The sequence below is a fragment of the Clytia hemisphaerica genome, unplaced genomic scaffold, assembly GCF_902728285.1.
Source record: "Clytia hemisphaerica strain Z4C2 unplaced genomic scaffold, Clytia hemisphaerica genome assembly, whole genome shotgun sequence".
In the NCBI taxonomy this organism is placed as follows: domain Eukaryota; kingdom Metazoa; phylum Cnidaria; class Hydrozoa; order Leptothecata; family Clytiidae; genus Clytia; species Clytia hemisphaerica.
This window is the reverse complement of record NW_027103510.1, coordinates 1,067,740-1,095,064: the sequence shown is the minus strand read 5'-3', so window position 1 is coordinate 1,095,064 and position 27,325 is coordinate 1,067,740. Positions and strand designations below refer to the sequence as shown.

At 35.1% G+C, this 27,325-nt stretch overlaps 2 protein-coding genes across 2 annotated transcripts in view; both read left to right on the top strand.

The window, feature by feature from the left end:
* Window positions 1–11,375, top strand: part of LOC136799042 (uncharacterized) — a 31,062-nt gene extending 19,687 nt beyond the window's left edge. Inside the window, exons 8-10 of the mRNA XM_067055721.1 lie at window positions 8,488–8,618; window positions 9,906–9,951; window positions 11,364–11,375. Coding sequence (XP_066911822.1) covers window positions 8,488–8,618; window positions 9,906–9,951; window positions 11,364–11,375 — 189 coding nt within the window. The remainder of the gene's footprint in view (window positions 1–8,487; window positions 8,619–9,905; window positions 9,952–11,363) is intronic.
* A 2,697-nt stretch (window positions 11,376–14,072) lies between these two features.
* The window catches only part of LOC136799089 (uncharacterized), a 41,138-nt gene continuing 27,885 nt past the window's right edge, over window positions 14,073–27,325 (top strand). Inside the window, exons 1-6 of the mRNA XM_067055773.1 lie at window positions 14,073–14,145; window positions 16,358–16,386; window positions 17,242–17,336; window positions 21,693–21,765; window positions 26,061–26,601; window positions 27,015–27,113. Coding sequence (XP_066911874.1) covers window positions 14,105–14,145; window positions 16,358–16,386; window positions 17,242–17,336; window positions 21,693–21,765; window positions 26,061–26,601; window positions 27,015–27,113 — 878 coding nt within the window. The 5' untranslated portion in view covers window positions 14,073–14,104. The remainder of the gene's footprint in view (window positions 14,146–16,357; window positions 16,387–17,241; window positions 17,337–21,692; window positions 21,766–26,060; window positions 26,602–27,014; window positions 27,114–27,325) is intronic.

Sequence of the window (27,325 nt, the reverse complement as noted above, 5' to 3'; positions counted from 1 at the left end):
TCCGGGGAAATTCGGTGGTCCAAAATCACATAAAATCTCCGGGAAAATGTGGTGGTCAAATTAGAAGGAAATATTTGAAACACACACCAAATATTGGTTGACGGTGGCTCGGGCGTCCAAAATAAGTAATTTGTCTCCGGGGAAGTTCGGTGGTCTAAAATCACATAAAATTTCCGGGAAAATGTGGTGGTCAAATTAGAAGGAAATATTTGAAACACACACACCAAATATTGGTTGACGGTGGCTCGGGCGTCCAGAATAAGTAGTTTATCTCCGGGGAAATTCGGTGGTCCAAAATCAAATAAAATCTCCGGGAAAATACGGTGGTCAAATTAGAAGGAAATATTTGAAACACACACACCAAATATTGGTTGACGGTGGCTCGGGCGTCCAGAATTAGTACTTTTCCTCTGGGGAAATTCGGTGGTCCTAAACAGGGACAATATGATCTATTTATTTTTCTTATAAGCTCCTTCTTTATAAGAATCAAATCAATAACTCTTGATAACAGCCATATATCTTTCGGTAATTAGCTTTTACAAAGTAAACAAGGGACATTGCACAATATGAGCATGTTTATTTTTCTTATAAGCATCTACTTTATAAGATTCAAATCAGTAACTCTTCATAGACATCCATAAACTTTTTGGTAATTAGTCTTACAAAGTAAACAAGGGACGGCGCATAGTACCAGCTTATTTATTTTTCCTATAAGCACCTTCTTTATCACAATATGGGCATGTTTCTTTTTCTTATAAGCATCTACTTTATAAGATTCAAATCAGTAACTCTTCATAGACATTCATAAACTTTTCGGTAATTAGTCTTACAAAGTAAACAAGGGACGGCGCATAGTACCAGCTTATTTATTTTTCCTATAAGCACCTTCTTTATAAGAATCAAATCAATAACTCCTGGTCAACAGCCATATACCTTTCGGTAATTAGTTTCTACAAAGTAAACAAGGAACATTGCACAATATGAGCATGTTTATATTTCTTATAAGCATCTACTTTATAAGAATCAAATTAATAACTCTTGACAGACAGCCATATACTTTTCGGTAATTAGTTTTTACAAAGTAAACAAAGAATAAATAAGAAATGATCACAAGATAAGCATTTTCTTTATAGGATCAAACATATAATTCTTGATTGAAGGTAATTTTACTTTTCGGAACAAATATATAATTCTTGATTGAAGGTAATTTTACTTTTCGGAAATCAGTTATTACAAAGTAACAAAGGGGTGGTGCACAAGGTAAGTATTTTTCTTATAAGCATGTTCTTTATAGGAAACTGATCACTAACTTTTGGATTAAGTGATTTACTGTTCAGTAATCAGCTATTACAAAATTCTGGCTTCCACAGGGTTACTAGCAATGGTTCGAATTTCAATCAGGTTCTAGCCTACACACACCAAAACGACGGCTTGTCACTGTGCCGGGTGTATACTCGGCGCCCTAGGCCCAGCAGGGTTGCTAGTAACGGCTCGAATTTCAATCAGGTTTAACCCTTTGTGTAGAAACCTGCAAATCAACGTTCTTTTCTAAAGTTTTTATACTTATTCAATAGCTAAATGCTAATTGGATAAGGTACACACACCAAAACGACGGCTTGTCACTGTGCCGGGTGTATACTCGGCGCCCTAGGCCCCGCAGGGTTGCTAGTAACGGCTCGAATTTCAATCAGGTTTAACCCTTTGTGTAGAAACCTGCAAATCAACGTTCTTTTCTAAAGTTTTTATACTTATTCAATAGCTAAATGCTAATTGGATAAGGTACACACACCAAAACGACGGCTTGTCACTGTGCCGGGTGTATACTCGGCGCCCTAGGCCCCGCAGGGTTGCTAGTAACGGCTCGAATTTCAATCAGGTTTAACCCTTTGTGTAGAAACCTGCAAATCAACGTTCTTTTCTAAAGTTTTTATACTTATTCAATAGCTAAATGCTAATTGGATAAGGTACACACACCAAAACGACCGCTTGTCACTGTGCCGGGTGTATACTTGGCGCCCTAGAACCCGCAGGGTTGCTAGTAACGGCTCGAATTTTAATCAGTTTCTAGCCTACACACACCAAAACGACGGCTTGGTGGTCAAATTAGAAGGAAATATTTGAAACAAACACACCAAATATTGGTTGACGGTGGCTCGGGCGTCCAGAATAAGTAATTTGTCTCCGGGAAAATTCGGTGGTGCAAAACCATCTAATTTCTCTGGGATAATGCAGTGGTCAAATTTTGAGAAGGTATTGGAAACACTCACACCATATCTTTGTTGACGGTGGTATCTCCTTTCAATTTTACCACCGCATTTTCCTGGCGATTTGATCTGATTTTGGACGAGCGAATTTCCCCAGAGACAAATCAATTATTCTGGACGGCCGAGCCACAGTCAACTAAATTTTGGTAAGAATGGCTTAGATATCTCCTTTCAATTTTACCACCGCTTTTTCCTGGCGATTTGATCTGATTTTGGACGAGCGAATTTCCCCAGAGACAAATCAATTATTCTGGACGGCCGAGCCACAGACAACTAAATTTTGGTAAGAATGCCTTAGATATCTCCTTTCAATTTTACCACCGCTTTTTCCCGAAGATTTGGTCTGATTTTGGACTAGCGACTTTCTCCAGAGACAAATCAATAATTCTGGACGGCCGAGCCACGGTCAACTAAAATTTGGTAAGAATGTCTTAGATATCTCCTTTCAATTTTACCACCGCATTTTCCTGGAGATTTGATCTGATTTTGGACGAGCGAATTTCCCCAGAGACAAATCAATTATTCTGGACGGCCGAGCCACGGTCAACTAAATTTTGGTAAGAATGTCTTAGATATCTCCTTTCAATTTTACCACCGCATTTTCCTGGCGATTTGATCTGATTTTGGACGAGTGAATTTCCCCAGAGACAAATCAATTATTCTGGACGGCCGAGCCACAGTCAACTAAATTTTGGTAAGAATGCCTTAGATATCTCCTTTCAATTTTACCACCACTTTTTCCTGGCGATTTGATCTGATTTTGGACGAGCGAATTTCCCCAGAGACAAATCAATTATTCTGGACGGCCGAGCCACAGACAACTAAATTTTGGTAAGAATGCCTTAGATATCTCCTTTCAATTTTACCACCGCTTTTTCCCGAAGATTTGGTCTGATTTTGGACTAGCGACTTTCTCCAGAGACAAATCAATAATTCTCGACGGCCGAGCCACGGTCAACTAAAATTTGGTAAGAATGTCTTAAATATCTCCTTTCAATTTTACCACCGCATTTTCCCGGAGATTTGATCTGATTTTGGACTAGCGAAATTCCCCAGAGACAAATAAATTATTCTGGACGGCCGAGCCACGGTCAACTAAAATTTGGTAAGAAAGTCTTAAATATCTCCTTTCAATTTTACCACCGCATTTTCCCGGAGATTTGGTCTGATTTTGGACTAGCGAATTTCCCCAGAGACAAATCAATATTTCTCGATGGCCGAGCCACGGTCAACTAAAATTTGGTAAGAATGTCTTAAATATCTCCTTTCAATTTTACCACCGCATTTTCCCGAAGATTTGGTCTGATTTTGGACTAGCAAATTTCCCCAGAGAAAAATCAATAATTCTCGACGGCCGAGCCACGGTCAACTAAAATTTGGTAAGAAAGTCTTAAATATCTCCTTTCAATTTTACCACTGCATTTTTGCGGAGATTTGGTCTGATTTTGGACTAGCGAATTTCCCCAGAGACAAATCAATATTTCTCGATGGCCGAGCCACGGTCAACTAAAATTTGGTAAGAATGTCTTAAATATCTCCTTTCAATTTTACCACCGCATTTTCCCGAAGATTTGGTCTGATTTTGGACTAGCAAATTTCCCCAGAGAAAAATCAATAATTCTCGACGGCCGAGCCACGGTCAACTAAAATTTGGTAAGAAAGTCTTAAATATCTCCTTTCAATTTTACCACTGCATTTTTGCGGAGATTTGGTCTGATTTTGGACTAGCGAATTTCCCCAGAGACAAATCAATATTTCTCGATGGCCGAGCCACGGTCAACTAAAATTTGGTAAGAATGTCTTAAATATCTCCTTTCAATTTTACCACCGCATTTTCCCGAAGATTTGGTCTGATTTTGGACTAGCAAATTTCCCCAGAGACAAATCAATTATTCTGGACGGCCGAGCCACAGACAACTAAATTTTGGTAAGAATGCCTTAGATATCTCCTTTCAATTTTACCACCGCTTTTTCCCGAAGATTTGGTCTGATTTTGGACTAGCGACTTTCTCCAGAGACAAATCAATAATTCTCGACGGCCGAGCCACGGTCAACTAAAATTTGGTAAGAATGTCTTAAATATCTCCTTTCAATTTTACCACCGCATTTTCCCGGAGATTTGATCTGATTTTGGACTAGCGAAATTCCCCAGAGACAAATAAATTATTCTGGACGGCCGAGCCACGGTCAACTAAAATTTGGTAAGAAAGTCTTAAATATCTCCTTTCAATTTTACCACCGCATTTTCCCGGAGATTTGGTCTGATTTTGGACTAGCGAATTTCCCCAGAGACAAATCAATATTTCTCGATGGCCGAGCCACGGTCAACTAAAATTTGGTAAGAATGTCTTAAATATCTCCTTTCAATTTTACCACCGCATTTTCCCGAAGATTTGGTCTGATTTTGGACTAGCAAATTTCCCCAGAGAAAAATCAATAATTCTCGACGGCCGAGCCACGGTCAACTAAAATTTGGTAAGAAAGTCTTAAATATCTCCTTTCAATTTTACCACTGCATTTTTGCGGAGATTTGGTCTGATTTTGGACTAGCGAATTTCCCCAGAGACAAATCAATATTTCTCGATGGCCGAGCCACGGTCAACTAAAATTTGGTAAGAATGTCTTAAATATCTCCTTTCAATTTTACCACCGCATTTTCCCGAAGATTTGGTCTGATTTTGGACTAGCAAATTTCCCCAGAGAAAAATCAATAATTCTCGACGGCCGAGCCACGGTCAACTAAAATTTGGTAAGAAAGTCTTAAATATCTCCTTTCAATTTTACCACTGCATTTTTGCAGAGATTTGGTCTGATTTTGGACTAGCAAAATTCCCCAGAGACAAATCAATTATTCTGGACGGCCGAGCTACGGTCAACTAAAATTTGGTAAGAATGTCTTAGATATCTCCTTTTAATTTTACCACCGAATTTTCCCGAAGATTTGGTCTGATTTTGGACTAGCAAATTTCCCCAGAGAAAAATCAATAATTCTCGACGGCCGAGCCACGGTCAACTAAATTTTGGTAAGAATGTCTTAGATATCTCCTTTCAATTTTACCACCGAGTTTTCCCGAAGATTTGGTCTGATTTTGGACTAGCAAATTTCCCCAGAGAAAAATCAATAATTCTCGACGGCCGAGCCACGGTCAACTAAAATTTGGTAAGAATGTCTTAGATATCTCCTTTCAATTCTACCAACGCATTTTCCCGAAGATTTGGTCTGATTTTGGACTAGCAAATTCCCCTAGAGACAAATCGAGAATTCTCGACGGCCGAGCCACGGTCAACTAAAATATGGTAAGAATGTCTTAAATATCTCCTTTCAATTTTACCACCGCATTGTCCTGGAGATTTGATCTGATTTTGGACGAGCGAATTTCCCCAGAGACAAATCAATTATTCTGGACGGCCGAGCCACAGTCAACTAAATTTTGGTAAGAATGTCTTAAATATCTCCTTTTAATTTTACCACCGCATTTTCCCGGAGATTTGGTCTGATTTTGGACTAGCGAATTTCCCCAGAGACCATCAATAATTCTGGACGGCCGAGCCACGATCAACTAAAATTTGGTAAGAATGTCTTAAATATCTCCTTTTAATTTTACCACCGCATTTTCCCGGAGATTTGGTCTGATTTTGGACTAGCGAATTTCCCCAGAGACAAATCAAGAATTCTCGACGGCCGAGCCACGGTCAACTAAAATTTGGTAAGAATGTCTTAAATATCTCTTTTCAATTTTACCACCGCATTTTCCTTGAGATTTGGCCTGATTTCTGACTTACGAGTTTTCCTAGAGATATTACTTATTTTGGACTCCCGAGCAACGGTAAACCAAAATCTGGTGTGTCCGTGTGTCCTTAATGTCTTGCATATTTATTTCGTGTTTTTATTAGGGAGAATAGACTTATGGAAAAAATAGTCATATTTTTTTGAATTTTATCTCCCTAATATTTTTTCAAAATCGATTTCCAATATTTAGGAGATAAATCTTGTCAAACTCAAAGTATAATTCTGGTTGACCACCGCATTTTCGCCTGTGTACTGGACATAGCTCAAGGCGATCGCCCAAATTCATAGACCAATCAAAAGGGAGTTTAAAGCAAAACGGGGGAAAAATGAGCTTCCCCGCATAGTTATGAATTTTAAGTTTTGCTTTCGATTATCATTTGCGACTAAACTACAAAATTTATTTACGCAGACTGGATGCAAATTATGTTTTTCTGACCTTGCCAAATTTTGGCTTTGACTGAATAGCAGTCAGTTTTTACGTACCTCATTGCCCTTGCAGACAACTGATAAATGGTTTCTGTAATTTGACCAAGTCTACCAAAATACAGTTCCTGTTGAAATGTTATAAATATGAACTACGTTTTGTAAAGTTTTTGATGCAAATTGTGTTTTTCTGGAGTTTGCGCTTTGTGACTTAAAGTTTGTAGCTTGTTAGTTTAAAGTGAAATTGGAGTTTTATCAAGTAAAACAAAAAGTACAGTTTCTGACGTTTTTCTGTTTATTTTATAGTAATGAACTGGGAATGAACTATAGCTTAATTGTTTGATGTCATAAAAACAGTGCTACAATGCTAAAGAGAAGTATACTTTGAGTTTCTCGTTGGGGGGGGGGGGTGTGAAGGAGCTCTCAGGCTTGTTATCAAATGTTTCACATTTTGTACATTTGTATTCAACATTTTTAGTCTACTCAGTACATCTCTTACATCTGTTAACCCACTTATTAAAGCTATCTAGCTAAGCTCTATTGGCTGACCTTCCAGCCTCGGCTGGTTTATTTTGAATTAAAGTGGGCAGAAAGTTGGTTGTCCAAAGTCAACGCAGTGCTCTCTTTTGACGTCAATTAAATGACGAACTTTCCGCCCACTTCTTGTCTACTCTAACAATCCAGACGTTACTTATCGATAAAACCGATTATCGATTAAAATCGGTAGCTAATCGATATTTAATCGATTGATTAAATATCGATTAAAAACGATAATCGATAAATAATCGGCGCCTAAAAAATTGTGAGTATCGATTATATCGATCAGATATAAGATATCGATTATATCAATTGTATATTTGTATATTTAATCGATATTATCAATTATTAACACTAATCAATATTATTGATCTATGATGATAATTTAATTGAGTGCTAAAAAATTGTGAGTATCATATCAACAATTAGAATAGTCCGGACAGAAAGTCGACCTAAACTAGAGCTTATATTATTGAGACAATAAATGTTAAGTGCTTGGATGCGCATTAGAAATGTATCTTTCTAGGAAGCTGAAAGTCTATTAAAGCGTACTGTTATGATATATCTAATTAAAACGACAGTATTATTGTACATCTTCCCGTGAGAAACTTTGAAACCAAACGATAAGTGAATTAAAACACAACTAGTATAGAAACATTGGTAATATAGTCTTACCACAAAAATGATAACATTACAACACGAAAAGAAACGAAACTTTTGATGAGAACAAAATGTAAACTAGTGTATGTTTGTCATTGAAAGTCAACTTTTGATTTGTCCTGGACTGAATTTCTCAGTCGAATTGTTATCAGTTTTCAAGGGTAAAAAGTTGGAGTTGGAGTTGAAGGTGACTGAGGAGAACAGTATTGGTTAGATACTTCATTGACCCTTTTCATTGGCCCTTTTCGTTGGCATTATCTTTCAACCTGTGGTGGAATTCGTAGTGCACTTTGAAGGTTTTAACCTAAAAGTGATGTTTTTGACCTCTTTTACTCTGTGTATAAGATGATTGGATTGGACTGTGATTAGTAGTTTAGGTATAAACTTATTTCTTTTTTATGATTTTTGTTCGCAATCATAAAAAAGAAATGTGATTAGGAGAAGAAAGTTATAACTTCTTAATTTACCAACCGAAGTATGACATCTCTAATCCTTTCTCAAGTCAATTATTATGTAGTGGTCTTTGCAGGTTTCGGTACTTTTTACCGTCCTTACAAGCAACATTGAACAGTGGCGGATTAAGGGCCAGTTTAAAAGGGGACGCGGCGTCTAACCAGTCTTTAAAGAGCCGATAAGGTATCATTTTATCCGAATTCTTGATTTCGATATAAGTGTACGATTTGCTATGGCTATTGATGTTTTAGATTGCGTTGTCTCGAAGTCGTCTTTAGTGTAATGCTTAGTCAGACTTTCTTCAGCATTCCAACTTTAAAAAAAACTCATTTTATATTATTTTGAACTTTCTTTCTCAAGGTTTTCAGAAGACGCTTGCGGAAATCTGTGTACTCGAAAATTTACCGACAGCATTTATTTCAAGTGAAACTAAATAAAATCCATTCTACGTACGCTTTCCAAGCCTCGTCCCAGTCTTCCTTATTCACGTGGTAAGTATATTGTTTGTGAGCCTTTTCTGCAAAGAATGTTTTAACTTTTCACGGTTGAAATTTATCATGGGTAATCGGGTCCGACGCGCTCTGATAACGTCTTCCTTTTTGTCTATAATCTTGCAGTCTTTGCTTCTAGAAAATGGAAAGCCGTTATAAGAGTGAATATCAATCTTGAACATTCATGATTCGTTTCTACCTCAAAGTGGTCCATTACCACGATGCACACCTACAAACTAAAGAAGAATAGATACCGAGTTTCAGTTACAAAGAGCAGATATAACTAAGTCGACCTCGTTTAACTCTAAATACCCTTCCCTCTCTCAACATTTATATGTATCATATTTTTGAATTTGTATTTGAATATTTGGATCACAGATTTCTGTAAAGCCCGTCCTAGATGTCGTGCTTTAACCTCTTCCAAGCAAAAAAAAGTGAATATCGCAAAAAATATTGCTGCTATTGTTTTCGAAAACCTGCGAAGCTTCTTATTGGTCAAGTGCTGAAATTCTATTGTAACGTCATGTGACCTAGGTAGGATTTCCTACCTAACCTCGGCACACTTTTAAGCCAAAGCACGACATCTAGCCCTTTGGGCTTTATAAATCTACGATTTGGAGTCCCAAAAATTAAAGAAACTAGGTTTTATTATGAAATCAATCAAAACATCACAAGCACTACCAGGCTCACGTGTATTTTAGCATGACATAACTTCTACTTTCTTTTGAAAATTTATCTCCACGGCTTTTTTACTCTGATAATATAGTTTCCTTCTTATCTGTCTTTAAACTGTTGATAATCTGCCAGCTTTAAGAGCTTTTTTAATGCCAGGTAGCCAGGTCAAATTGTTATTTCTAAAGTTTTATGAATTTATCTCCTAACTGTAGAACTGTAGAATTTTTTTGCATTTTATTGTGAGAGGTTTTTTGCGTGGATAGTCAATCTAGGACTTTCAGGCAGTTATTCGATTATTTTTTTTCACGGACTACTACGGATCGGCTATCTATTAACTGAATCCGTTCACATTGAACCGTGAACCCCTGTGTGACGCTGACGCTTTTGACTATACCTCGCCATCGTTCCATAAGGCTCAATTTTGCATTATTCGCTTGTACAAGCTATATATGAATGTTACTGTGTGCCAACTTCAAGGTTTTGTATCTCAAATTTCTTATCTTAAAAATGATTTGAACCATGTTTGTTTTACTATATTATTTGCTGATTAAAGATTCTTTTACAGTGAAAGAGAGAGATTTTTCCTCATATTTTATTTGTTTGAATTTTTAGGATTTCAAAACTTCAAGAAAGCATTGATGCAATTGAAAATAACGAGGTATGTATGATATTATGATCTCTACTAACTTGACTGGATCAGGCTTGTTATGACCGTTTTGAGAACGGAATTTTTTGTTTATAGTTTTAAGACCGGTCTCCATTTCGCGCGAAATGGGCGAAAACCTTTTGACGTTTTTGTAAGGTCATTGGTCTTTTGATTTTTTGGCTCAAAACTTTTTTAATGACGTAATCTTTTCTGCAGGCAAAACGATTGACAAAAATTTTTTTGCTCATTTTGCGTGAAAGTGGAGGCTAGCCTTTAGAGCCAACCATGTTGATTTTATATCTGGTTAACAACTGCGGGGTTCGAATGTTTTGAAATTAAAAATTGACGTAAACACAACTAGTTTCGTTCAAAGACTGGGCGTACTATCATGGAAAATATATAAGCAGTGAACCTCTATCTAGTGTGCGATGGAATATGATATTTGTGCTGACATTTTGATTTAATGTCATCTTTGTTTGATGTTATTTCCTAATTCTTGCAATTTGTTATTCTTTTATGGTGTTCAGGTTCAGCAAATTTTGCGTCTCATTGATTTTACTTTTAGAGAGATGGAGTGATCTGTTTTTTTTGAAAATTATTTTTCATGCGATGTGTTAAAATCTTATTTCAAATCGGTAAAATTTGTGAGAGGAAGTACGATTAACATTTTTAGATGTCCTACCCATTGAGTTTCAAGCCCGAAGGGCTAGAGGTCAATCTCTAACCTTTCTCAGGCAAGAAAAATTGAAGCCTTAAAATATGCGCCGTATTTTTTATGACGGATTGAATCTAGCAATTCCTTTGTTTTCGAGTGATATATTTTTCGAAATTAAGCGGTAAATTTTAGTTTCAATCTGTCATTTCTGTAAAAACCAGGCGGGTCGCTCAAGGCCGCGCAACTTTGGTAGGATTTGTAGGCTTCAAATCCTACCAAAGAGATTGACCTCTAGCCCTTCGGGCTTGAAACTCAATGGTCCTACCATCCGATATTGGCGACAGACCCCTGTATTAGTGGTTGCAAACCCCCTTGTCATATAGATCTATAGTCACTGGGTAACTTCAATAATGCAATTAAAAAAGACTTTCACCCCTAAATAAGGAAATAGAAATTTCCAAACAAGTGGATAATATTATGACACTTTTTTAAAAATTTGAAACTTTTTATTCCCCAAATAAAGAGATAATACTATTATTGTTTTTTCCTCTAAATCCTCTCCAACATTCATCTTCTATTTTGAATTTGTTTTCATCGTAATCCTAACCAACTTCCTCTTTATCTTCTTGTTACGGATTTTCTGAAACTGATCTTTTTTCCATTTCTTTGTCTTTTTTATTTAGAAGGGTTTTTTTTCTCTATTGTATGCTAGCATAATTTTCAGAAAAAATATCTGGAAGTTATCTCGGAGAATGTCGAATTTATATAGATCTCGTTTTGAGCTAGATTCTCCTTCTAGGCTATTCTCATATTATTATTAATGTTTATTCTAACCGAAAAATTCTTCTTACAACAACTAAGAAAATTTTTGCTCTTTGTTTGATATTTTGATGGAGATGAAAGATGAGATTGGAAGTAGCAATTTCTTTTCTTTCGAAATCTTTTCTTTTTACTGTCATCCTCCCTCATCTTTCGAAAAAAAAACTCCAATTTTTACCGTTAATAAATAATTCTTCACTTTTTAGCACCCTTTTTCATACATTTATGTTCGTTCCCTCTTGATTACATTTTTCATGAATTTCGTACCTTTACTAACATGTTTTTATTTTTCATATCATCTGCAATTTGATGTTTTTCTTCACCATGGATAGATCTCGTTTTGTAAGTAACTTATGTTTCTGTTTATGTTTCCGATAGAAAAAATTGCTAAGATCTTTATTAGGTCACCGTTTGGTGCCGTACTTACGCAGTACTCACAGTTCCCAGCTGGCAAACAACGTCTTTTCATCGTTTATCTAACGTTCACGACGTCCATATAACGTTAGGTGAACTTTGAAACAACGTTGTATGCCAGCTGGGTTCTACCGTCTCAGACGGATTTTGTCTCAGCAAAGTCTCAAAAGTGACTTTTCCACCCTTGGGATTTAGAAAAATTCATCAAAATACTGAATTTGTCGTTAAATTTGTGAATTTGTTTGGTTAATTTGTCGTGTTGAGACACTGACGGCTTACTTGCTTACCATCCAAAAGTTCGCTCAACAACAAACACTTTTTGGACCTACCTAAGGTAGTCCTTTAAATTAACCCTTGTCCGTTCGTTCGTTCGTCCGTTCGTTCGTCCGTTCGTTCGTCTGTTGCCAGCTTTTCTCAGGATTGGCTCATTAGTTTTTTCTGATTTTTTGCACAATGATGCAAAATGGCAATGCCCAAAATGTGACGGAGCCCGATTTTGGGAAAAAAATTTTCTCCGGCCAAAAATGCCGGAAATATGCCAGAAAAACTGGTTTTTTGGCATTTTCTCGAGATTTTATCATTAGTTTTTTCTGATTTTTTGCTCAAAGATACGTATTAACAATGCCCAAAACATGGCCGAGTCCGATTTTTGAGAAAAATTTTTTTCCGGCTTAAAATGCCGGAAATATGCCGGAAATCGCTGTTTTTGCAGATTTTCATTGGCCTTTTTCCTTATAATTGATTGTTTTTTCATTCAAAAGCATTATTAATAGCAATGCCCACCATCAAGCATGTTTTAATTTTCAATAAAATTGATTTTTGAAGCCGGAACTATTTAAAAATCGCCGGAACAACCTATTTTCGCCGGAAATACAGTATTTCTTGAATTTCTCGAGCTGTACTTTATATTTTTTTATGAAATTTTGCACATTGATGCAAAATGACAATACCTAAAATATGACGGAGCCTGATTTTCGAAAAACATTTTTTTCCGGCCGAAAATGCCGGAAATATGCCGGAAAAACCGTTTTTTTGGCAATTTCTCGAGATTTCATCATTAGTTTTTTCTGATTTTTTGCACATAGATGCGTAATAGCAATGCCCAAAACATGGCTGAGTTCGATTTTTGAGAAAAGTTCTATTCTTGCCGAAAATGCCAGAAATATACCGGAAATCGCCGTTTTTGCAGATTTTCATTGGACTTTTTCCTATTATTTCTTTGTTTTTTTCACGCAAAATTATTATTGATAACAATGCCAACCATCAAGCATGGTTCAATTGTCAATAAAACTGATTTTTGATGCCGGACTTTCTAAAAATCGCCGGAACAGCCGAATATCGCCGGAAAAACGATTTTTCTTGAATTTCTCGAGCTGTACTTTATATTTTTTCATGAAATTTTGCAGACTGATGAAAAATGGCAATACCTAAAATGTGACGGAGCCTGATTTTTGAAGTAAAACAATTTCGGCCAAAAATGCCGATAATATGCCGTCAAAACCGGTTTGTTGCCATTTTCTCGAGATTTCATTAATCGTTTTTCCCGATTTTTGCATGAAGATGTGTATCAGCAATGCCCTAAGTGTGGCCGATTCGGATTTTTGAGAATCTTGTCATGCCGGAAGTGTGCCGGAAATCGCCGTTTTTGCAGATTTGAATTGGGCTTTTTCCATATATTTCTTTGTTTTTTCACTTAAAAAAATTATTGATAACAATGACACCATCAAGCATGATTCAATTGTCAACAAAACCTTTGCAAATTTGCAACCGGAACTTTCTATTTCTTTTTTCCCTAAACCCCTCCCCCCCATCAAATATCAATGATAAAATTTAATGCATTTTTGCTAACTGCTATATTTTCTAAATGATTGTTTTTCTCCTTATTGCTATCTAAGTTTCATCATCAGGTAGGTCCATTCAGCATATTGCTTGTTGAACACTGATTCATTCATTTGGCTCAATTACATAGTTTTGTGATTCAACAAATCAGATTGAATTTTTGATCGGACTTTTGGATAGTTAACAGTAAGTGCAATACTTTTGTCACTGGAATACCGTCGACAGCAAGAATGTCATACCTGTACCCCCATACCCCACTATATTGCAGACGTTTTCGAATATTCAATCAAATCCTATCCCACCAAAGGTTCAGGCTCTTAAATTTCACTTTTCCAGCAAATGCATTTTTTTATCCTCCTTAAAAATTGTTGGCCCTTATTGGAAATATTTTCTTTATTTTTGTTAGTGGCAGAGGAACGTTTAGAACTTGCTCAATACATGATGGAGAAGAAATTGAGGAAAGAATTGGAAGAACAAGAGTGAGTACATTAAAGTCTCTATAACTCGAACCTCTATAACTCGAATCTCTCTTTAACTCGAACCTCTATAACTCGAAAGTCTCTTTAACTCGAACCTCTATAACTCGAAAGTCTCTTTAACTCGAACCTCTATAACTCGAAAGTCTCTTTAACTCGAACCTCTATAACTCGAAAGTCTCTTTAACTCGAACCTCTATATTCAAAGTTCTTTAACTCGAACCTCTTAACTCGAAAACTTTAACTCGAACTCGAAAGTCTCTTTAACTCGAACCTCTATAACTCGAAAAGTCTCTCTTTAACTCGAACCTCTATAAACTCGAAAGTCCTGTAACTCGAACCTTAACTCGAAAGTCTCTTTAACTCGAACCTCTATAACTCGAAAGTCTCTTTAACTCGAACCTCAATAACTCGAAAGTCTCTTTAACTCGAACCTCTATAACTCCAAAGTCTCTTTAACTCGAACCTCTATAACTCGAATGTCTCTTTAACTCGAACCTCTATAACTCGAATGTCTCTTTAACTCGAACCTCTATAACTCGAATGTCTCTTTAACTCGAACCTCTATAACTCGAATGTCTCCTTAACTCGAACCTCTATAACTCGAATGTCTCCTTAACTCGAACAAGTTTTCTTGTCCCTCCAGTAAACACCTTACTCCATAACTCTAAATTTGTGTTATTGTTTGCTGACGGCTACACTTTATAAGAAGCGATAAAGCTTTGTTTTCAGCTGTCATTTTTGCCAGTTTGAGCCTCAAATTGTTGTTATCATTTTCTTATCTTGATGACAAAGTTGTCAAATGAACGTTGAAACAACGTCGTGTGCCAGCTGGGATACTTCATTTTCACATTTTAAGTGTCGATTTTGTTCTTAACTAGTTCTTGTATAGCGTTTTTGTGCCTAAAGGGTGTTTTTCTAAAATTCAGGATTTCTAGATTTTCCTTAACATTTTTATTGCGCTGCCACACAATTTTCATTTTTAACAAAATGTAAACTTTGTTGTATTTTTTTGTTTCGCACCACTTGAAAAAAAATTTGCTAGCTATTTTGCCTGGAATAAAATTGGATGAATGATTTACAATAGGTCTCAGTTTCCTGCGCATTTTCCGCAATTTTTAAAAATGTTATCAAGATGTTTGCGTGATTGTTGTTCTACTTGCATACCTGCGCCAATCAATTATGAAGGTTTTTTACTAATTTTGTCTTATCCTGTTTAATAATGAGTAAATCAGGTAACAATAATTGTCTATAATTCAAGACTACCCGTTTAATCACCCACTCTTATTAAGAAACCATCAAAAGTACTTATTTAGCAAATTTCTCAAATTGCAGAGAAAGAACATTTGCAATATCAGGGGTCGATCAAGACGGAAATTTCTCTTTTTGTTGCCACTTTTTAACGTCAATTAAATATCGATGATTTCGACCTAGCCGATCTCAAGAAGCAATATTTCAGTTATTACGCCCAAGGTGGTTGGACAAGTTGAGATCGATTCTTGCATTTTGTTTACAGTAAACGATGTAAAAGTAAAAATGCTTTGCACTTTTTGCGTTGGTATTTCTTTGTTCCAGGTTTTAAGATAATCTTTGTCTGGGATCTTGGCGATGAATAGTTCTATCTTTGAGTTTGAGATGATTTTGTAATGCTAAAAATTCTTTTCTAATGACATCATCAATAAATTTCAGGCAGATTCAGTCATTTCTGTCAACTTCTGTTGTCAGTTTTTTTCTTCATGACTCCTAATCGAATTTGTGTGGTCACTATAGTGATATCTCTCTCAGAAAATGTTGATTGAAATACCATAAGATCGCAAATCAAGATTTTGTGGATAATAAATTCCCTGACTCTTATTAACTGTTTCTATCTTGACAGTACGGGAGAAGGTAAAGTGATGCTTTGACTGAACTATGTGCGCTGTTCCTGAATTATACACAACAATTCTTGAAACATACTTTAAATAGACTGGAGTCGTTTGTAATTCTTGTAATACAATAATATAGGTGTTATATGATAATACCATAACTGTTACAGGGTAATATCAGTTTGTACAAAACAACAATATATTCTCCTTCCATTATTTTTTGCTCATTTTCTACAATTCATAGCATACTAGGCTATACTTTTCAAACTTTTCTATCATGAAATATTAGTGCAATAGTGTAGTTTATCAATACTTGCTTCACCATTACTTTTGTCTTTGATTAATTACAGGCAACAAGAAGCTGTCCAACAAGTTGAAGGTAATTTATTTCATCAAGTTCGTAATTCGAGACAAAATTCCTCCGTTTTGATTGGTCCATAAAGGAATTGCCTCACACCAAGATATTTAATGAGATTCTCAGGAAATCCCAGCCAGCACCAGAACTGTTTGCTTTTTTATGAGAAACTAACATGTAGTGAACTGTGGAGGCAAGCGCCTCTCAGTTGTTAAAAAATACTGGCTATTTAAAAAAAGGCGTCCTCGATTCGTAGAGAATTATTATTGGCTGGCAGGCGGTTTATTTTGCTCAAAAAAGTTCCTTTTTAACACAAAAATAATTATGTCTGTTTCAAAGGCACACTCGTGGCCCTCGCTTTGTAGAGAATTATTGGCAGCATCAGTTTATTTCGCTCAAAAAGAATTCTGTGACACAAGGATAAAAGATAATTATTTCCATGGAGGATGGAGTGAGGTACCGGCTAAGGATTTCCTTGTCGATATTATCCACTCTTTTACGAGTAAAACATTAATTATGTTTAAAGATATTTTCATGCATGAAAAGATAATCACTACAATTATATACATGCATTTCTTCATTATTTGATACATTGCTGCCAAACGGCTATTGTTAGTTGTAGAACACTTTAAGAAGGTTATCTTTTTGAAGTTAAAGCAAAGAGGATCATTCTATGGTGTCTTTTATGAGGTTTTTTTTTATTTGGGGTTTCTATTTGGGCGTGGAAATTCTCTTAAATTACACTCTTGTTATGTCTTGAGAAACTCTCGATGTAAATTTATTATTTAATTTAAATTAATTGTTCTTAATTTCCGAGATGCACATTCATGATTGGACCATAAATTTTTTGAATTATCATTTGAATTTTATATTTTTTAGAATCATTCGATATCATTGATGGGATAGATGTGGAAAGTCTTTCTACCGAACCAATCGAAACTGAAGATTTGCACCCTAGACTCACTCAGTTGAAGGTATTCATATTTCAACATTTTATATTTTTTACTTATTTACAGTAATATATTTCTCAGGTCTATCGACCTCTATGAAATAATCATTTTTAACATTTTACAATTTATGAAGATCTTTTTCTCATTCTGTGAGAAATTTTTTTTGGCGACAGATATTTGGATATTAAACTTCTCAAAGCCCCCTGACCTACCTCAGTTGAAAGTAATTTGATATACATTTTAAATTTCGTATATTAGACTATACTTTACCAACCTCAATGAGCTAATTGTGAGGGGGTTGGGTTCAAGTATAAACGGATCAAAATTTTCAATGGTAGAACTTTTTACTTTTATCCTTTTATGCCGATTCTGTCAGTATTAGCTCCAGTTTAGACAGCCCACTTTATGCTCACCTTAATTAACAATTAGAATAGGCAGGGCGAAAAGTGGGCCGTCTAAACTAGAGCTTAACACCTTGTTTTCTTCCGAGAATCTGCATATACTTTTATTTCTTGAAATTCGATCGTGTAAGTAAAGTTTGATCTGTCGAGAGGTGACCCAAAGGCTCCCTTTTCGGTAGCTGTCTACATGGTCAGAGCTCTGTTCTTTTTCCCTGGAAATTCCCAATTATTCTTTATTACTTTCTTGTATTATTGAAAACAAAACAGAGAGATTTATGCACCATTTTCTTTCGTAAGAGTTTTCTTAGGTTTGGACCTATTGCTTGCGAACCATAGCACCATACAAGGCTGTCGAATTTCTGTTCGACAAGGAAATATTATTTCTTAGATTGTGATAAAGTCTTAGAAAGACTGTAGCGTAGTCAATCCAAAGGCTTATAGCGTTTAATTGTAAAGGGTAGTGATTAGCTCAAGAATATCGTACTCGGGTCTTGTTAAGGGGTATTACTTTGCTTTACTTAGTCGAAACCGCTTTTTTGCTACAAAACTATCGTGTCACGTAGTTATAAAGTTCACACGAAGCAATAGTTTTTATTCACGGAAATCAAATTAATAGATTACAAGAAAAAAAAAAGATACCTCTCCTCTGATTCCGTGTATCCAATCTACCTTTTTTTTCTTTCGTTCATTCGTTAATTTGAGTTCCATTGTCGTATAGGAACGCTGTCAGTCAATCTTTTCTTATAAGAACAATCATGAGAATGGTTTTAAGGAAGTTATACACTGGAGTAGTTTAGTATCCGTGTAATACAGTAATATGGGTGTTATATGATAATACGATACTGGTTACTGGTTAATATCTGTTTGTTTAAACTTTTGTATTAGCTACAACTTTTGTTTCGTCCATTATTGTCTGAATCAGTCGTCTAGCATGACTTAACCTTTGCTATAGTCTAAGACAAATCACTACATAAGAAAAAAAGCGAAAAGCCGAAGAAAATCCGCAAGTGTGTTTTCTGCCCAAAAGAATTTACAGCCGATAGAGTTTGTCAGTTTCAGTCGATTCTTCAAAACTCTACCGTAGATTCTTTTCCCGTATACCGTCATATCGGCTGTAAACTCCGCGCATGTATATTTTCCCGCCTTTACTATCACTGTAACGGACGACAACATCGTTTAAGCATGACTAAGTAAGTTATTCTTATAAATATAAGAAGTAATATTCCAATTTTGAGGTCCCGAAAATCTTGATCAGTTTATCAATATACTACTATTTAAAATACATTTGTAATGAGTTTTTTTTAGCGGCATGTTTTCTTTTTCACTACGGCTTAAGTGAAATGTTGTATCATTGGATTACTTTCTTATAAAACACAACATCCTCTGTTCACAGGCTAGTATATCCTTCTCTCACAGTGCAGCACGCAGTGTGTTTCCTTCTTTCTAACTGTAACAGTTTTTGAATATTGCTAAATGTTCATTTGTATTAGAATACGCGACACAAGGTATAGACTTTTATATGAATTTCGTTTTAAAATTATTGTTGACGATATCGGAAAGATGATAAACCTTCGAGTATATAATTATCTTTGTGAGTTGGTAATTTATTCTAGGAAAGTTTGAATTTTATCAGCTCAAAAATGTATATCCATCAACTTAACCAAATAAAAGACTAGAAAGATTTTTTGTTTTTGGTATTTCACCTGCCCTCTGTTGTATTTAGTCTCGCGTGAAATTTTAAAAGTATGCCAGTTTAGCTCATTGCAAAACTTGGTATATATTTGGCTTCAACTTGGTATATTAAGATAAGATAAGATCTGATACTGCCGTCAGAGAAGATGTCGAAATTTGTATTATTTAACAAATCGAATTGTAAGGCTTGAGCAGGAAAGATAATTTAGCATTTTTTTCATGACGCCGATATTTTAAGTCTTGTGACAACCAGAGGTTTAAGTAGGGTCGACTTTTCAATCAATTCTTACATTAGAGCTGGAATGATTTTTAGAAGGAAGTGCTTATTCTCACAGTTCAATTTCACGGTACGGTTATAAGATTTAAAAGGAAAAATCTACCAATTTACACTTTAAACCGTTATTATTTCTTTATAAGGCTTGTAACAATTAAAAACGTTTCAAATCTTATTTTCGAGTTAAAGTGCAAAGCGATTGACTCATTGGTTTTGTTGTTGCTCTTTTTATTTTAAACAGGAAAGCAAAAAAAGGTTTTAGCTCTTGCACTTATAGTTACGGATCGGTTGGTAGGTCTTTGGATTTAAAACTTTTGGTCCCGTCAAATTCAACCACAAACACGGTGAATTAGACTCGCAGGGTTTTCTTTACTTTGCTACTTTGGACTACTGCGTACGTGACCATGAAATAGTCATTTAAATATTTTCTTTTTCCTTTTATTTGTTTCTCGTCTATTCGTATTACTCTGATAATCCTACATACAGGGGGGGGGGTGAAGCAGTTAGTACAAGACATCATGCCGGTTAGTACCGTGGTGGTGTGCCATATGAATTGGATAAAATCACTTAGTACTCAGATGTACTAACTGCAAAAAAGGGTGGTCCCCTGCTAAAAATTTGCCAAATTTTGGTACTAATTGTGTAAAAAATAGGATTTTGTGAGAAAATTTTAAAAAAAAGACCATATTTTACCAAAAAAAATTTTTGGGAAGTAGATTTTTTTTTCAAATTTTCGAAATTTTTTTTTTAAATCTTAAAAACAATTTGCTGGTTGCAATAGAAATTTGATTTTCTAAAATGTTGTTTTTTCTTATTGAAAGCTATGGAAAATTGAATCATTTTTAAGATATTAAATTTTATTTTATTTGATTTTATTGAATTTATGAAGGTCAAAAGCCTTTTTCAAGGCTAAATTCAGTTAGTACTAACTGTACTAAGTGTACCAAGGTGGTGGTGTTACTAACTTCTTCCGAGAAAGCAGTTAGTAGGCATGATGTCTTGTACTAACTGCTTCACCCCCCCCCCCCTGCTACATAAACAAACATGTTACATTGCTTAAAAAGTTTATGTCGATACCTATCAGCCTTTTCATAGAGAAGTTGCCAAGAGGGCTTTGTAAGGGATTAGTACTACCAGGTGCCTAATATACGTTTTTAATATGAACATACACAATTTTTGACGCCTTTAGATGTTCTTAACTTTTCGGGTTTCAAGCCTAAGAATGTTCTTAACATGTTCTTATTTTTAGCATTTTTTGAGTAATTTTGTCCATTTTCCTGAGAAAACAGGTGTTTTAGAGCCCCCTAAGCCTTAGAAATGTTTTTAACTTGTTCCTAAGATTTTGACCACCGAAGCCTTATGTTCTTATATAGTTTATTCTTATAAAAGCTACACCAAAAGGGTTGGAAGATGTACTTTGAAGATCCTCACAAGTGAATAAAGTCTAAGACCAGTACTGTCTAAGACCAGGGCTGTTTCAAAACGATTGCCCGATCGGATGGAGTCAAACAATGAGTAGCCGACTCGCTTTTCCGAGGGTCGTAATCTGCAATTTGAGCTGGGTTCCTCAAAAGATATGTTTAATGTGTTGACAGTTCTAACAACAAGAAAGTGTCAGCTTTCTTTTTAAATGGGACAAATTAGTATTCATATAAAGTTAACTTATTAACTATTGAATGCTATAAAAGTTTCTATATGTTTATTCAAGAATTAACTCCGTTAGTTTTTTTTCTTTTTTGTACATTGCGAGAAAGAGGAATCGAGAAAACACACACAGGCTAACTGTTTTCTGATCCCCAATTTTTATCAATTTTTATTGCGATAAGTGTTATACTGTTTTTGATGAAGAAAGAAAATGGACTTGAAATAAGAATGAAAGAACTTCGTTTTCTTCTTGACATAAATTTTTCCCTTCTTCAAAAGTTCACACTTCTTACTACATGATTTTGTAGTAGTTTTTGTTAAAACTGTAACTTTTTCGATCACTTCACCATCTTTTTGTTTTTTTTCCAGATTGATTTAGCAGAAAAGAAAGATTTGTTATGGCAATTGGAGACTCAGATCATTGATTTCTTGGGAAACAAAGGTGAGCCTTGTTTTGCTTTTGACTCTGGTAAAGTCATCGGTCATTCATCTTACTATTATCCTTATCAGCTTGCATTCTTTTTAGTTCTGGGATACTTTGTTGAGCTTTTGCTTGGTTGGTCAGCCAAAACTGAGGAGGCGATTTTCAAAAGTTTATTAAAGAAAATATCTTAGGAAAAATTAGACGATCGAAAGGGAACATGAAAATTTTTGGATATTGTTCTTTTTTTGGCTGAAAACTGCTGATTTTACGGTGTAAAATAATAAAGGGGCGCTGAAATTAGCAATCAAACCCTCCAAAAAAATCGGACGCTTGGGGGGGGGGGAGTTGCCCCATTTTTTGAACCCAATTGTTCTTATAAGTAAGAACAGTGTGCATAATAAGCTTCTATTATGAACTGACCTGGTTTCTGTTTTTAAAAGGATGTTCTTATCCTTCTTAGCGTTTTATTCTATAGAGAAACCGTCCAGAAGTTTGGGGTCAAGACCTCTTAATAAAAATCCACTTGCGGTTGTTAAAAAAAGTGATATTTCCGGGTTCGTTAGTTATCATAGCGATTTGCAATTTGTTGATAAAAAGTTATTTGCAGTGTAAAGTCTTCAGCAGTGATTTGTTGTTCACTTTTTTACTTTTCTGGAAGCTTAAGGTTTTTCATGTTTTAATCTATTGAGGAGAATTCTTGAAATAATGTTGTTTTTAACTAAAACTTATTTTGGAAAAGAAATTTTATATCATCTGAAACTGTTTGTATTCTACGGTGGCCGAGAAAGCTCAACCAAGATTTAAATTTTCAAAATACGAATTTAAATATTCAAAATACAGATTTAAATATTAGAATATGAATTTAAATATCAAAATACAGATTTAAATATTAGAATATGAATTTAAATCTCAAAATACAGATTTAAATATTAGAATATGAATTTAAATATCAAAATACAGATTTAAATATTAGAATACGAATTTAAATATTAGAATATGAATTTAAATATCAAAACACGAATTTAAATACTAGAATATGAATTTAAATATTAAAAATACAGATTTAAATATTCGAACATGAATTTAAATATCCAAAATACGAATTTAAATATTCAAAATACAGATTTAAATATTCGAATATGAATTTAAATATCCAAAATACGAATTTAAGTATTCAAAATACAGATTTATATATTAGAATATGAATTTAAATATTGGAATACGAATTTAAATATTAGAGTACGAATTTAGATATTAGAATACGAATTTAAATCTTCTAAACACGGATTTAAATATTCAAATATTAATTTAAATATTTTCTATCGGACTTAAATATTGGAATCTGATTTTAGCGGACCTTAATATTGTAATCCGGGTTTCAACAAAAGCTGGCTCGCCTAGTTGGCCCAGGCCATTTGGCGTACAGCAGTTTAAAAAAAAACGAGTAAGAGTCGATCGTCGATGTAAGGGGAAAATTACCATTCAGCCAGGTCTAAAAAATAGTTTGAGGGGTCCCTATTGAGCTCTGGGCCAAGTCAAGCTAGCGAACGAATGACATCCCTGAAAAGTTGAAACGGCTTGAAGTTGGCCCAGTGGCATAAGGCGTTCGGTTCACACACTAGCAATCCCCAGTTCGGAGCGTGACAGGGGCATCTTTAAAATCTTTTATTTCATGTTTTTTTGAGTGTAGATTCCGAAAAAATAGGTCCAAAGTCCTGAAAAGTTAACAGAAGGGCGCTACGGGACCGTAAAGGACCAGGACCCGTACGGGACCGTAAATGACCCCCTCTCCTAGCGCCGGACTGGGCGGGCTCACGACTTGAAACTTTCTGGAGACGTCAAGCATATCGAAGGGGGAAAGCATCCCAAATTTCATCACTCCACCGTCACCGGTCACAAGGCTACGGGTCGCGAAAGGTACGCTGCAGGACGTCCCCGTAAGGACGATTGCCGGGCCGTACGGTGTTTTTAGTCGATCAAACTTTCCGTGAGGCATCTCTACCGAATGGAAAACAAGCCTGCAAAATATCTAAGACGCAGTACCAAAATTGAAGACACAGCGCCCGATTAGATTTTGCCTTAAATCGGTACAATTAGTACAGCGCAAGACCTTCGCGTAAGGACGATTGCCGGGCCGCACGGGTCTATAAATTTCGTAATTTCCCCTCATATCAACGGTCGACTCTTACTCGCTTTTTTAAAAACTGATTATTCAGCAAAATCAGCGAGCCAAAAGGTGGGCCATATAGTAGGCCAAATGGCCCGAGCCAGCTTTTGTTGAAACCCGGATTAAAATATTAAGGTCCGCTAAAATCGGATTCCAATATTAAAGTCTGATAGAAAATATTTAAATTCATATTTGAATATTTAAATCCGTGTTTAGAAGATTTAAATTCGTATTCTAATATCTAAATTCGTACTCTAATATTTAAATTCGTATTCCGATATTTAAATTCATACTCTAATATTTAAATCTGTATTTTGAATACTTAAATTCGTATTTTGGATATTTAAATTAATATTCGAATATTTAAATCTGTATTTTGAATATTTAAATCTGTATTTTTAATATTTAAATCTGTATTTTTAATATTTAAATTCATATTCTAGTATTTAAATTCGTGTTTTGATATTTAAATTCATATTCTAATATTTAAATTCGTATTCTAATATTTAAATCTGTATTTTGATATTTAAATTCATATTCTAATATTTAAATCTGTATTTTGATATTTAAATTCATATTCTAATATTTAAATCTGTATTTTGATATTTAAATTCATATTCTAATATTTAAATCTGTATTTTGAATATTTAAATTCGTATTTTGAAAATTTAAATCTTGGTTGAGCTTTCTCGGCCACCGTAGTATTCTCGGTTTAAATTACTTTTTTGGTATGCGAAAGAAATGTTTTAAGAGAAATTAATTGATGATTGGCAGAAATTTGACCTATCTGAGAAATCCAAAATTCTTTCCCAAATACCGTGTCTCAAAGGTCTCGTGATATCGCATTGGTAGTGTGGTTTTGCTGTTGTACATTTTGATATGAAATCATGTTAGCGCAGTTGGACTTTCTTGAATGGAATTTTGAATCTTCTCTGAGATCCAGTGCATGCAAAAAAGTGTTAAGCCATTTAATGGAGTGATGCTTTTAGAAACTAAACCAACAGATCACATTTCTTTTACTGGAATAATTGAAAAAAATAATTGCGCGACTTTCTTGTTCAACCCATCTAGAGCTAGAAAAATACCTGAGATTGCATACCATTAGTAACAGTTGAGTTTATCCCCATAATAGGATTAATTTCTGTATTATGCTCACAGTCTATTCTTTAAAAACAACCTCTCAAAAGATTCTCTTTAACTTCATAGAAGTAAACACAGCATGACCTGACGTGAGCTCAGTATACCTCCCTCTCTTGGCTCAGTTTTCGTGCGATTTTGTAATTCAACATTTTTCCATACCATACTGTAAAATCTTTCTTGATCACTAAGTAGCGTAGACAGGAGAGGCGTAAAATTTGTGCAGGAGAGCAGATTTTTATTACACTGTAATTATCTTTTTATATTATAAATAGATAATTACAGTGTCATAAAAATCTGCTCTCCTACATATACCTTGCGCCCCTCTTGGCTACGCTACTGGGAAGAAGGGAACTGTGGCACACAGACTGCTGTTACGATTTCTTTCCCCGCGTTTTTCCTCCATTTTTTCTAACGGCAGTTTTAATCATCAATTTCTCGTTTATCACGTATTAATGATTAATTAGTAAACTATTCACATTGTCCTCGTTAAACACGTGCTTTTGTATCTATAGGCATAATGTAATCGGGTTTTGATGACCTCATTGAGATCTTTGATATCCTTTAATGACAAGATTAAGGATCTGTACTGCCTGCTTTTTGTTATATCTTTGCTATTGATGCTTTTGGTCTTACGAACCAATCTCGAATACATAAAATCTATCATAATTATCATAGCTTTGCTGTTTTATAACTGTCGGACTTATTTTTGAGCTCAAATAGCAATATTTTTGTGTGGATTTTTAATCTATCGATAAAAAGAATTTTTCTCTCAATACAATGGGTAGCATCTCCGGTCGAAGATTGTTTGGTTCTTCGAGATGTGCAATTTATGGTCCATTAAAAGGGGAAATCTTTTCCATAACTCCATTGAAGTTATCCAGAGAAAACTTCGTCACTTTCCCTGAGTAATTTTCCCCTTAAATATATCTTGATTTTGATGATGAAGTTGATAAGTCTCAATCTGTTGTATAAAACTTTGAATGAATTTCATTTTTATACTTTCTAGGTGATTTCATTAAAAAGGAGTTCAAAACGCATACAACACAAGATTATTACTTAGTACCAACAAGAATGGAAACTTACATACCGTCCGGAACTGAAGTCACTATTTTCGGACAGCTGCCAAATCGTCGTTGGAGATGTTTAATTGAAATGGACGAATTGATTGCGAAAATGAACTCTCTTGTTGAGGACCTTGATAATCAAACACAGAAACGAAACACGTTGAATTTATCAACACCTCCAAATGATAACACGAAATTTATTGTGTCTAGAACTAAATCATCTTTAGAGCAACGTAGGAATAATACACCCTCCTATCCACTGATAGGCAGCCTACCTACCAGCATCTTAGAGCACACCCCTGTAGAGGAGACACAGGGAACAGATGATCCTTTTGTTGATGAGGAGCCTTCCGTTAGTGTCCAGTCCCCTTATTCTTCCCACAAAAGAGAAAACAGACGGACGCCTCTGAAACCCATCTTTGATGACGATATAAAGATCATTGATCTTGAATTAGATGATATGGATGACCAGGTTCAAACCAGGTATTTACTTTTTGTTCTAAAATCAAAATTTTTGTTTTCGCTGAAAAATTCTGACAACGCTTTGTTTATGTTGCGAGGTTGAATGTAGCTAAGATGAAACTAATAGAGTTATTACTTAGGGTACCATTTTTAACAATTTTCTAAAATTAAAAATCAGTCTCAAAAACGCAAATAGCGAAAGCCCGACATAATTGTCTCTAATTTTCCAATACAATGGTATTTCTACATGGACAAGTGAAGCCTTTATGATGAAAATATTTGCAACATTTCCCTGTTTTGACGTGTCTTGATCTCAAGGAAAATGAGTTTGATAATCTTATCATAATTGTCTTTTTTTTCATGCTAGCTAGTATCAGCCTATATCTTTCTCAAATCTTTGAAATGAATACGATTCCTTAACTTCTCACATACAGATCAAGAGATTCATCAAGCATAACGGAAGAAAGTAATTTCGAAGACGTTGCCACAATGGGTGATGCTGAAGATGAAGAGGAGTCTGATAATGAAAGCTTGTAAGTTTCATTTGTTTAGGGTTGAGTCCGAAGCTTAGAAGTAAGATCTTTATGATGACTTGACACGAGCCCAGTCTACAAACTTTTTCTTGACTTGGGTGTCATGTATTTTAGTTATGTGAAATTTACCTTACTGGAAAATGTAGCTTAGAAAATAAAGTAGTTTTTACGTCAGTCCTGAAATCTCAACAAAGGCAGGTCAGTCATACATG